A 13,239-nucleotide genomic window follows, 5' to 3' on the forward strand; every position below is an offset into this window, starting at 1 on the left:
CATTTAACCACAGACCTTTCTTGGAACCCCTGGAAGAAAGACAACCACCTGACTGCTTCATGATTTAAATAGCCGAATAATGCCAAATTGAATTTCTGATGACAGAGTAAGTGGTGGCTGAGGATTACAAGCCAAGAAAACATTTTTCCACTGATAGTCAATGAATGGAATTAGGGGAAGGTTTCAATTTGGAGGCCTGAGGACTCATTTCTGGCCTTGAACTTTTTTCTTCAACTTGGGCTTTCTAGATGATAAATAAACTGCTTAATGTCAGTTTCTGAGGCGCCTGTGTGGCTCAGCCAGTTAAGCGTTCGAATTCAGCTCAGGACATGATCTCACGGTTCGTGAGTTCGAGCCCCGCGTCAAGCTCTATGCTGACAGCCCAGAGCTTGGAGCTTGCTTCAGATTCTGTCTCCCTCTCTCTCTGCCCCTCCCCCACTCGCGCTCCATGTGTGTGTGTCTCTCTCTCCCTCAAAAGTAAATAAACATTAAAAAAAAAAAAAAGTAATGTCAGTTTCTGTTCAAAGTTAGTTTACCCCAAACCAAAGACCTTTTTGGTGTGTGTGATGTCTCTGAACTTTTTATTTCTGTTCTTAGCATGTACCAGAGGTATGTATTTTAAGGGCTTCCCTGGTGAAAGCATGACTTTTCCATGATTTAAGATTTAATGACGGTCATCATCTTTTGGGCTTGTATATCAGCAAGATTACAAAAAGCCTCATGTGTGTAATCTTATTTGTCCTGAGTGTATTCTTGTGAAGTAGGGACAGGATGGGATTTGCACCTTTCTGCCAAATATGAGGAAAGCACGTCAGGACAGCAAGTCAAGGCTTAGGGCAGATGGAGATTTCCCTTGTAAATGTAAATGTATCTTACCAATGGATACTTCTCAGTTTTCAGAGCTTTTCCTGTGTCTGCTGTTTTTCTTTCTTTCTTCTTCTTCTTCTTTTAAATAATCCACCTAAAATAATCCTTATGCCAAAGAGGCATATTTTGAGGTGACAAGTTCTGCTTCCTTTCACTGCCATGTGGACCTCTCTCCCCATGGATGAGTTTTGCCTGATGTTGAACTACCCCTGAATTCTTCTTGCCTTCCTTGTCTGTGCAGCTCATGGGCGAGACGTGCTCTGGAGGAAGCAGCTATTTGCTTTGCTTGTATTTATTTATGCCTCCCTCGTGTACCATTATCTAGCCCTTCCTTGTTTGTGAGTCATGTCCCCCTAGCTGGATTTTAAGCTCCTTGAAGGCAGAAATTGCCCCCATGTCCGGCAAATTCCCCAGTGCTTAACAGAGGCTCAGTAAATATTTGTGGAATGAAAGCTGGAGTTGAATGAATGGGGAGGGGGCAAGAAGCAGTAAGCGGATAGTCAAATCAAGACAAAGCCTTCTCTCTTCATTCTCCCCCAAACACATGCATTTTATTTTAACTGATAATACTTGATATAATATTGGGATTGTGCATTGTTTTTTGCTTGTGGGCGATCACGCATGCATTTGACTTTCAGGTTACACTGTGGGTAGAGGGACAGGAATGGATTGAAATAATATAAAGTGCAGGGGGAGAAAAGGTCAGATGGCCAAGTCAAAGAGAAAGAGCTTCCTCCAGCCTGTGCTGTTGAACCCCAACTTCTAGTGCTCGCTCTGTGTGATCTTAGGCAAGTCACTTTACCTTTCTGAGCCTCTGTTTGTCCGTGGTACAAAAGAGGTTATAATTTCTGCTGCTTTGCACTCCACGGGAGTTCAGCTGATCTCACACCTGGGAAGGTACTTTGGACAAAAGAATTTAGGGTATTGTCTCAACAGGCAGAGAGGTGGCTCCTATCACCAGGCCAGCTAGATGGGCTTTCTGCTTTAAGATTCAAACATGACTTGGATGAAAAGGCGGGAAGGCTGAGTTCCCAGCATCATAGAATATGAGAGCTGGCAGGTATCTTAGAAACCATTCTATTTCAACCCCCTCATTTTTCCTGAGTACGCTGAAGCAAGGAGAGCTGATTTCCCCCAAGATCCCCCTGCACAGAGCCTGGATTCCGGGTATCCTTTTCACTGTGCCCCACAAGGCAAAGTTAATTCGCCTTAAAAAAGCAAAGTTCATTTGCTCTTCTTACTGTTTATAGACAAGAAGCCTCTGGCCTGTGTCCCAGCAAGGAAGCGATCAGGACATTTGTCTGAGTCTTTTTGAGTTTCTAAAATTTGACCCACCATTTTGGTTCAATTATTGCTTGCCTTTTTTTTAACCTATGGGGACAACAATCTCCTAGTGTTTGTCTAGTGCCTACTGGATTTGCCACTCCCTAGGTGCTGTGATGGGGGGGGGGGGCGGTTAGAAAAGATTAAGACCCATCCCCTGCTGTCAAAGATGTGAGTGTGGGGGACAGGACTAACAATGAGAAAACAATGGGAGGCAGTATGTGATTCAGGATAAAATGAGTAGTGCAGGCAATAACTGCTATAGAAGTTCAGAGGAGGGAGAAAGCTCTGGGAGCTGGGGGAAAAAGCAATATCACATGCGATCTGAAGGCTGGGTAGGATTGTTTATGCAGGTGTGGGGGAGGGCACTAAATTTCAGGGCGTATGCCCGTATGTACGCAAGCACACACAGATGCAGAACTGGGTAACAATAACGGGTAGCATTTACTGAGCATTTATGTCTATGCACCAGATACAGCATAATGTCGTACATAATTCAACGCATTTCCAAGTGCGTAATCCTAGGAATTAGATGATAGTTAATTCAATTAATGGAAGTTGAGGCACAGAGAGGTTGCATCCATTGCCCAAAGGGACACAGCAAGTAAATGGGATTACAGGCCTGGGCCAAAAACACTTGGCCCTTCTACCTATAAAAAAGAGGAATTTGTGACTCAGATGAGGAAGTTAGCCGGACTATAGTCACTAAAGACTGTCGTTTTGCAAACACAGGACCCTGTAGGCCAAACTGCCAATTGAAGTTCAGCAGGAAAATTGGAGGGATTAATGAAGCCATTTACTGAATTCTATAATCTCATTCTTACTTCCTGGAAGCGAGGAACTTGAGGTCTCCAGATGCTGCAGGTCATTGCCGGGAGCACCACAACTTTACCCTTCTTCTTTCTTGGTTATGTTGCAGAGGATTTAACAAAACACCTAAGGAGAATGAATGAGCTGTTCTTTATTAATTAGCACTTGAAAAGCATTGGGCCTCTGGTGGATGCCATACAGAGCTTCAAATTAGATAAAGCCACCTGGCCCTGAAGCTCTATTTGTGGGGAAAACCAGGCTTGGAAAGGATAGGAGGACCATGGCCTGATAATACAGTAGATTGTATTTTATGTTTTGAGTCTGGCTTGCCGCCAACACCCGAAAGTGTTTCCTAGGCAAAGTGCCTGACTGTGTTTTTCTGGATATTCTCCTAACTCACTGTGAGTCTTCAATAAATGTTAAATCACTGTGAGGTAGATTCTGAGGTCCCTTTCCTGTTTCCTTGTCCCAAGAGAATCAAACCACAGACGGGGGGTAGAGGCAGAGAAGAAGAGGGGACCTTGCTCCAATCAGCCGCTCTTTTCCCATTCTTGGGCCCCTCCACACCCCCACTGTCCTGGCTGGCCTTCAGGGGCACTTCCCTCAGCCGCGTGAATGCGGGTTGGAAAGCAGCTGGTCCCCTATAGGGACAGGGGAGGGGAAAAGGTTGGGGGAGGCATCTTTTCCTGCAGCAAGTCTAAGGTGTAGGGCAGGGCGGGAGAAAAAGGGAGGAGGGCCAGGGGAGGGAGTGGCCGTGGCCTGGGGTAAAGGGAGAAAAATACCGGAGCAGAGCAAGGAAAAGAAGGAAAAGAGGCCTCCATCGTCAGGCACTGAAACCGCCAGTGGGACTGGGGCGACAAAGGCAAGGGAAGAGGACATCCTGGTCCCGCAGGAGTCTCCTTTCAGGGCAGAAAGGAGGAGACGCGCCGAGAAGGTCACAGCCATGCAAACACCCCGAAGGAAAGCTGGCACAGCGGCTCAGCATTAGCCAGGCTTCTTCATTCCCCGTGAGCTTGGCGAGGGCCCGCTGAGCTCCTACTATGTGCTCGGTGGACACAGACGCGCCCGGGGCAACGAGATCGCGGGAGCCGGAGTCGGCCAAAACGGCTTCCCTGAGGGGGCGGACTGTGTAGACGGGCGGTGAAGGAAGGTGGATGTGCACGCGTGCAGGCTCGAGGAGTGCAGAACGCGAGGCAGGCCGGGGGAGGGGGGGAAGGAGGCGGGGACTGAGGCCGGAGGAGGGTGGAGAGGGGAGGGGGGAGGGGGATGGGAGGTGTGAACAGTGGGAGCTAGGGAGGTCGCGGCGGGGAGGCGGCGAGGCGGGGCAGTAGCTGCCCGAGGGCGTGGGGGGGGGGGGCGAGAGGCTGCGCGGGACGCCGCCGGGGGTGGGGTGGTGGGAGGCGGCGGCGGCGAGGGGGAGGAGAGAGGGAGGGGAAGAAGGAGGAAGCGAGCGCGGCCGCTGCAGGGGGAGGAAGACGGGGAGGAGGAGCCGCGCGCTGTGGCGGCGGCGGCGGCGGCGGCGGCGGCGGCAGCTGCGGCCGCCGGGGGAGCCGAGCGCCGGGGCGCGGGGAGCGCGGGGAGCGCGGGAGGCGAGCGGCCGCCGAGCCGGGGCCGCGGGCCGAACTGCCGGTGAGTGGAGCCCCAAGGGGCGCGGCAGCCGGTCCCCGGGCCGGGCGGGAGGCGCGGGCAGATGCGGCGCCGGGGCGGAGGGAGGGGGCCGGCCGAAGCCCAGCCCCCGGCTGGCCCGGCCTCCCGCTCCCCCCCTCCTCCCTCCCCGCCGGCTTCCTCCCGCAGCTGCCTGCGCCAGGGGGGCTGGTCCCGGGCGGGCCGCGGGAGGGGGGAGGTGCTGCCCGAGGGCGGGCGTCTGGGGCCGGGGGTGGAGCTGGGGGCTCGGGGGTGGACCCGGTGGCGGGAGGCTGGCCCGGGACGGCGCTAAATTGGCTGGAGGGGCCCGTCGGCGGCGAAGTTGCTAGCTGGGGGCAGAGACGGCCACGCGGTTGCAGGAGTAAGAGATCCCCCTGTGGCGAGTGCGTGAGACGAGGAGTCCGGCGTCCCTGCCATCCCCGTCGCCCTCCCCGCCTGCCCGGCCCCGCTAGCTCCTCTCCTGGCCTCCGCGTGTCCCCTCGCTCTCACCCCCGCCGCTCCCCGGTTGGCTCCCGCGGCACTGCCGGGTCCCCTCGGCCCTCGCCGTGACCCTCCCGGCCTCCGGCTTCCCCTGACCCTTGCTTGCTTCGCCACTGCCCCTGTTCCCTTTTCTGCCCTCGCTAGTCACCCCGCCCCGCTTCGTAATTCCCGATGCAATTGCCTCTTTGAGACCTTTTTTTTTTTTTTTCCTCTCCTTCCTTTTAGATTGGCCAACGGCTCCTTTCAACCCTGCCTCGTTGGTGGCCACTGGAGAAGCGCGGGGGGCTCCCCAGACAGCCGTGGGGACAAGTTAGAGCCAGCACTTGACCCCGGGCCTCGCGTGTAGCTTCCCTTCCCCTGCTCTAGGTGCCCCGGTGTCTGGAGGGGGGTGCGGGTGCGGGGGTGTGCCCTCCGGTACCCGTCCCAGCACCCGGGCAACCCTCTGGGCTTGTGTTCCATCTCACTCTTGCATCCTGCACGGTGGTCGAGGGGAGCCACTTGGCATCATGTCCCGGTATAGCTACCAAAGTCTCCTGGACTGGCTCTATGGGGGCGTGGACCCCAGCTTTGCAGGCAATGGGGGCCCCGACTGTGCTGCCTTCCTCTCTTGGCAGCAGCGGCTGCTGGAAAGTGTGGTGGTCCTGACCCTGGCCCTGTTGGAGATCCTGGTGGCCCTGCGGCACATCCTGAGGCAGACGAAGGAGGACGGTAGGGGTGGCCGTGGCTGCCAGCCAGAGCAGGTGACCCAGCGGCCAGAGGAAGGCAAGGAGAGCCTGAGCAAGAATCTGCTCTTAGTAGCCCTGTGCCTGACCTTCGGGGTGGAGGTGGGCTTTAAGTTCGCCACCAAGACCGTCATCTACCTGCTCAACCCTTGTCACCTGGTCACCATGATGCATGTGAGTGTGTTGACTTTTTCCCTGGCAGCCCTAGTGATAAGAGTCCTTTGTGTGCTCAGGACACTCGGAAGTGTAGAGCACTTCATCTTGCGGGAAGCGGGACCCTTAAAAATGATTTTCCAAGAGTGGCTGTTTTTGTGCGGGTTCCACATTTGGCTTTCTTTCACCTTTGCACAATGCGTCAGCCCCACAGTGGAGGTGAGGGACGTAGTGACAGAGCCCTGGGAACCACTGGCACTCTGGTAGGCTGTCCCTCCCCTCCCAGCCCTACCCTGGGCTTTCACAAGCAGGACGTCTAGCCCCAGCCAGGTGTCCTTTCTGAATCACATCTGGGGACCATGGCCTGTCCCCATCCCCTCTGCTGCAGTGAAATTTCCCAGAGGTCTGACGACACCCTTTCCTGGAGGTGGTCAGATAAGGTTCCTTGTCTCCACTGTGGTACTTTGGGGATATACTTCTATGGGTTTCTCTTCATGACTCTTTTTTCATTGGGGAGTTTCATGCTCTTAAGGCGAGGTCTGCCTTTCAGTTCTGAGGTGTGCATTGGAGCAGCACCAAGCTCCTACTAAGCGCCCTCTGAAACAGGCCCCAGGCTGACTCCTGAACTTCCGGGCTGGTGCTCTCTATCCACGGTGAGAGCGTATTTATTTTTTGCAAACCTCTCCATCTTATCACTCTTCTTCTGTTTCCTGTGGTCATGGTCCGGGGTGCTCAGAGAGCTGATTTCTTTACCTCCCATTAGCGGTGCTAAGAAAAACAAATGGGATTGAAAAGGAGAGTTGCCAGATACATAAAAATAATCTGGGTGAGGCCCAAGAGTGAGAGTCTTTCTGTACTCAGCCTTTGTGGAGAGATGTTCTAAAACTATAAAATCACGGAGGAGGAGGAAGAGGAGAGAAGGGAAAAAAAAATCTTTATTTTAGATTTCGGGCTGTGAAAAACCTGGTGTGTTTTATTCAGGGACAGTTTTGAAACCTGTCATTAGCATCTTTATTGCTTTTATATTTGTAGAAGGTTGTTCTCCGGAGACTTGTGACAACCCTGTGTGGGGCAGGAGGTTGAGATTATTATCTTGGTTTTACAGGCCTGGTGGGGCCCAGGGACCAGGGATGGGAGGTTGCTTGCCCACAGCCAAAAGACGAATAGCGTCTGGGTTGGAAAAGTCGCCTACCCTCCTTGGGGTTGCAAGCTGTCAGTGGTGACTGGGAGGTCTCAGGGGGAGGCCTGGGCTGATCGTGGCGCCGCCTCCTTGTGGCTCCGAGGCTCTGGAGTGCCCAGCGCTTGCTCCTTCTGTGTTCTAGGCCCTCCTTCCATTGCAGGTTCCTGGCCTCAGTTTCCCAATCTGTAAAATGTGGCGAATGGCCTCCAGCCCCTTCCTGTCTTTGCAGAGGTGGCAAGGGGGGTGTGGATAGCTGTGTGGCTGTCAGCATCCAGTGGGGCTGGAGGGCGGCCTTTTTTTTTTTTTTTTTTTTTTTTTTTAAGACAGGGCTTCTTGGGATGTAATGCCGTACACAGGAAGCCCAGGGCTCTCCTAGCTAGCCCTTCTGTGTAAATTTGAGCCCAGTCCTCTTTCTTTCTTTTTTTAATGAATGGGCTTTTTGTTAATGAGAGGAAACAACATATCTCAGCCGCTGCTGTGGGAGGCTCTTGGGACAGGAGTGCTTTTTTTGGATGGCAGGTGGTGAGGGTCAGAGGGTGCCTCTCCTACAAAGGGGTCTTGAGGCCTCTGGCAGCCACATATCTAGAAGGTCAACAAAGGACCAAATTTAGCCTGACTGGGGCTGTAACTGGTGTGATGACATCAAACCTGGCAGCACCGTGGTGTTGAGTAGAAGGGTTTTTAGAAGCTTTTAGAAGACTGTAGAGACTTTGTTCTGGCATTATTCAGTTGTGTGACTTTGAGGAAAAATAACTTCTTGGGCCTCAGTTTACCTATCTGCCAAATGACACAGAGCTGCATGCCTAGCTCTGGACACTCAGCGTTCTGTGATTCTCTTCTCCTCAAGTAGTGGCCAGGGATGCAACAGAGTGCTATTCTAGAAATGCTTTTTGGCTTCCTTGTGTGGAAAAAGGAACCTCATTTCTTCTTTGCCGAGGTCAGGTGGCCTTGTTCGTCTTCGGCTTCCTGTATGTTCCCAGTAAAGTCAACCTGACCTGGCCACCCTTGGGCACATGCGTAGATGATGATGGCACTTGGGGCTGGTTGCTGCGGAGGGATGCATGCTTGGGTGGGGGCGGGGAACTGTGGACTGATTCCTGTCTGTCACCTATGCTTTTTATTGTCCTGTGCTTAGCTTAGACTCTGCTGAAGCTGTAGGACAGGGGGCAAGAGAACAGAGTCATGCTGAGGAATTCTTGACTCTGACCAGGATTGTTCTCCTATGCTCTTTACTCCTATCCCTGCTTTGTGTCATTTAAATTAGTAGCCTCAGGCCTGCTGTGGGACCCAGCCTTTGGTCAGTCCCACATCCCATACCCTACCTATGGCTCTTTCTGGGAAGCAGGAAAGTATGGATTTTTCAGAGTTAGTGGGAGTCCTTAGAAAACTCCACAACAGATGGTTGGAAACCGTTTTCTGACTTGACTGCAGCAAGGGCTAATGATAGCCAGTGTGGTTAATAATACCTTACATTTACCTGGCACTTTACTGCTTATAAGGCACTTTCACGTGCATTATCTTATTTAGGCTTATGATAGGTTAGCGTGGGCCTGGAAAAAGATGTTAAAACGTTTCCTGTGACTGTATATTCCAAAGGGGAGATGTTGAGTACAGAGAAATGCTTTGGCAAGTGAACATTCTGTGGAGTTCAGAGGTCCCGAAAAGGAAAGGGACACATTGACTGAAATGAAAGGGACAGCTTAGCAGAAAATATTTCTGGTGTGTTTCTCCCCACAGGATGACTCAATTTTGGCTTCATAGAAAGGCCTTGTTCCTCTGAGTCCATGTAAGTTTATAACAAGGACAGTATTGCTTTAGGCCAGGAAGTGGAAGAGTTGGAGGGAAATTGGTTAGCTTCCCCATCTCCCATTTTTCAGTCTGTAAAATATTTATTCCCAAGGCCTTTTTAAACAACCCCTCATCATAGCCATGCTGCTCTTGGGTGGCTGCCAGCATTAGAAGCATAACGAAGGGCAGTTCTTGTGTCTGAGCTCTGTTCTTGATTAATATTCCTGCTGTCCGGTTTCTTTTTGGTCTCCTCTGATTTCTCAGAGGCCCTGGGACTGTGGGTGATCATGGTTTGTGTGACTGAAGCACAACCATCTCCCATATCCCTTCAGCCGGAGTGCGAGAGGGTTGTCAGGATTCATAAGCCCCAAGACTCACGCGCCATTGATAAGCCTTGGTGAAGATCTGTGGTGTCTGCCAATAAGTATTTCTTTGAACATGGCTAGTCCCTTCATGCATGTTATTCTTGCAGGTATGGGTGACAGGGAGTGAATTTACTCAGCGATTATGCTATGTACCAAAAATCACCCGGCAAGTTCACGGCAGAGGTAGCTTTAAGACTGAGCCGCTGCGGTGGGAATTGAGGCTTAAGCAGAAAGAGATTCTCGTAGCTGTTTACATCCTAAAGTCTACAGTTTCTCAGCAGAAGGGTTAAAATGCTCGCCAGTTGGACCAGTTCTGTCTGTACAGACTGGTGTTCTTAAATTAGTGGCCCTTCATCTCCCTTGCCTGCGGTTATATTGTCTGTGTCTTAGGTACGTAACAAAAAGACCCCATTTTGGATGGCTTTTCTAATTGTCCAGTTCCTGTCGGTTCTGGACGTGTCTGTGTCCAACATCTCCTGATTGGGCAATGAACTCAGTGGGGTACAACATATGGCTATGCACATAAGGCAGGCTGGGTCCGGGCTGGACATTTGCCAAATTAATAATCGATGCCATAGACCCCAGAGTCCCACGCCAATGTTTTTTTTCTTTTTTAATGTTTATTTTTGAGATGGAGAGCATGAGTGGGGGAGGGGCAGGGAGCAAGAGAAGGAGATGGAATTCCCAAGCAGGTTCTGTGCTGTCAGTGCAGAGCCCTTTGTGGGCCTCAAACCCCACGAGTCGTGAGATCATGACCTGAGCCAAAAACAAGATTTTTGTCCCTTTTGCTTAACTGACTGAGCTACCTGGGTGCCGCCAAGCCAGTGGTTTTTAGCCAGTAGTTTTTTCTTAACGTTTATTTATTTTTGAGAGAGAGAGAGCACGCGCGTGCAAGCAGGGGTGGGGACAGAGGATCTGAAGCAGGCTCCTGCTAACAGCAGCAGGACGATGCGGGGCTCAAACTCACGAACCATGAGATCATGACCTGAACTGAAGTTGGATGCTCAACTGACTGAGCCACCCAGGTGCCCCTTAGCCAGTAGCTCTGACTGAGTCCCATCCTTTTTTAGGGTTAACATTGCTATTGATTCCCTGTCTTCTTTATACTATATTAGAAGTCTCATTTCCACCAAATCCGGCTTGCCTGCTTTTGCTTCACTGTTTGATTTTCCTACTTCCTCGCCGCAAATGTAAGAATGGCACATCTTCAAAACATTCCTAAGCTTTTTCTGACACCTTTTGGAACTAACTGAATAAACAGTGGTGTGTTCCGTTCACCCTGTGATGGATTTGCTTTAGAGAAAACCTGATGGATTTGAGAACTAGGCTTTTTAGCCCCCCCACCCCCCACCTCCTTGACTTCAGACCAGCCACACCTCCTCATCCCCATCTGGTGTCTGGAGCACTGATAACTGCTCCTCCTTGGAATTGACGTTGGTGGGTAATGGGTACAATGAGGGATCCAGCCATCTGCTGACAGCTTATCAGATGGACTGTGTCCTGTGTCATCAGTCCAGGGGGACACAAGAGGATGATGTTTATATGGGCCTCAGCAGTGAGGCATGACATTCCTTTTTAGTTTGTTTTATTTTTTTCCCCCGAGGAAATTTGCACAGAATTTTTCCATCTTCCATTGTTACCGTCTTTTGGGGGTGTCCATTATTAAGAGAAGTCGTGTGTGGATTGTTGTGTCCCACAACCCACAGACCACCCTAGGACTTAACACTGACGCTAGTTTTGCTCATGGCTTGCTGTGGGGACCCGAGCAAATTATTTCACCTTCTCCTGTCTCCGTCTTCTCCGTGAAATGGGCCATGTGGAAAACAAAGCATTTTAATCCTCTAAGTAACTGTGTGGTCACTTAAACAGAGAAGCTGGGTAGAGCTGATCATCAGAGCTGGCACGTGACCAATGTATTTTCACCTCAAGTCAGAAACTGACAAACCTCTGCTCCTTTGCAACTTTTTTGCTAGCTTTTGGAATTCATTCCCCTGAGCATTTCTGTGACTTCTCTGGCTCCTAGTCCTTGCTTGTATACCTTTCTCATGTATAGCCCGTAAAACTGGATGTTGTGACTGGTCCCAGTCTATACCTGCCAACATAACCCAGCATGGTGCTCGCTTTTAAGGAACAGTGTGTTGCTGGCACCTACTCACGGGATGATCCACAGGCTCCCTGGATTGTTTTCAAACTTAAAAAAAAAACAACACATTTATTTATTTATTTTGAGAGAGAGAGCGAGTGACTGAGTGCAGGAAAGGGGCAGAGAGAGGGAGACAGAATCTTAAGCAGGCTCCACACTGTCAGCACAGATCCCAATGTGGGGCTCAAACTCACAAACCGTGAGATCAGGACCTGAGCCAAAATCAAGAGTTGGATGCTTAACTGACTGAGCCACCCAGATGCCCCTCCCTGGATTTTTGTCCCTTTTGCCATACCTGGGCCACCTTTGTCATCGTTGTCTTCATAGGATTTGTTGTCTGTTCCTCCCCACTGTAGATCGTCCTGAAGATCTTTCCAGATGACCCTGACTGACTCCAGTTATTCCAGTCATTCTGGTAACACCTTTTGTCATCCTTTCTCAACCCTCTGAACATTCCTCAGATGATTTGGCTCATTAACATATACTTTTGTATATTTGTAGGTAATTCTGCATTTGGCTGGGTCACTTGTTTTTTTTTTTGTGCGTGTGTGTGTTTGTTCAGTCTCCACCGTTAGCGTGAGCATATATTTTTTTTTAACGGAAGGGGTCAGTGTTATTTTTTTTTCTCCTTTGTAACTCTTTGCACAGCTTAATACAATACCATACACGTACATTGGTTGTTCAGCGTGTACCTGGATAATGCTGACTGCCCGATGGACAGAGCCAACTTTCTCCTCTGTGTTTTTGTTGGCCTCCAGTGGCCCTGCCTGTGTTCCTTTGAGGCCTGATGGGCATGGTTCTTGTGCCCATTAGGAGAATCTCCTGTCCGTTTTTTGAAATAGCCAGAGGAGAGAGGTGGTCAGGGCTCTAGCTCACACATCTTTCTTGTTTCATTTCCATCACAAAGAGCCAGTGATTAGTGCTGCAGCCTGCTCTCTGCCCAGAGTCTCTGCTCACTTTCATCCCAGTGAGGAAATTATGCTGTTGGATCTTGGTCTTAATCCCTCGGCAGACATCTGGATAGGCCTACTTCTTTTCCTTCCTTAATATCGCATAAATTAAAGAAATGTTATTAGGCTAGTGATTCACTTTCCATCTCTTTCTGCATGTTTCAGTGGTAGCTCATTGTCATCATGCCTCATCAAAATGCCCTCGGTGAGAAGAGCCAGATTTGTAAACTTCTCTTGGCCTTTTGTATCTTTTTTTTTTTTTTTGTACTTGATTTGTTTTTTCAGCTTTATTGAGGTAAGATAGCTGTAAGATACTTAAAGTGTGCAACATGATGGTTTGACATACACATACATTGTGAAAGGGTTCCACTCATCAAGTTACTGTATTCATGGTCTTACGTATCTTTTGTTAAATTGAGAATATCTCGTCCCAGGTGTCCCTCTTCTTCCAGTAACTGGCAGTGTGGACATGAAGAAACTGTGGGTGTGGAGAGAAAGGATTCTCGAACTTTCGTTGTGAAAAATGACCTTGGAAACTTGGTGTAGTGCAGATCCCTGGCTCTCTACGTGGAGTCTGAGTAGGTGGAGGGCAGTGATGGGACTCTGCATTTATTACATGCTCCCTCGTAATTCTGATGTTGGTGAGCCTTGAACCCCACTTTGAGAGACATTATCTAGTAGCTAAAGTATTAGGTAGCACGTTGGTTCAAAAGCTCATCCTGACTGGCGTGAATCTGGGTGGCCTGTGGGCAGGGCATTGAACCTTCTGGCAGTGCCTCAGTGTTTATGTAGGTGTTAAATAATGTGGCTGCGA

At 50.3% G+C, this 13,239-nt stretch overlaps 1 protein-coding gene across 8 annotated transcripts in view; it reads left to right on the forward strand.

Annotated features, from left to right (window-relative positions):
• The first annotated feature begins 4,574 nt into the window (after nt 1-4,574).
• TMEM164 (transmembrane protein 164) overlaps nt 4,575-13,239 on the forward strand; it is a 172,826-nt gene continuing 164,161 nt past the window's right edge. For 2 of the 8 annotated variants that reach the window (XM_047844429.1, XM_047844426.1), the window contains exons 1-2: nt 4,904-5,027; nt 5,350-6,020. In XM_047844429.1, coding sequence (XP_047700385.1) covers nt 5,631-6,020 — 390 coding nt within the window. In that variant the 5' untranslated portion in view covers nt 4,904-5,027; nt 5,350-5,630. Of the gene's footprint in view, nt 4,630-4,903; nt 5,028-5,349; nt 6,021-11,831; nt 11,891-13,239 lie in introns of those variants that run through there. The other 6 variants (XM_047844428.1, XM_047844427.1, XM_047844433.1 and 3 more) reach the window with 6 other exon arrangements.

The sequence above is a fragment of the Prionailurus viverrinus genome, chromosome X, assembly GCF_022837055.1.
Source record: "Prionailurus viverrinus isolate Anna chromosome X, UM_Priviv_1.0, whole genome shotgun sequence".
Taxonomy (NCBI): Eukaryota; Metazoa; Chordata; class Mammalia; order Carnivora; family Felidae; genus Prionailurus; species Prionailurus viverrinus.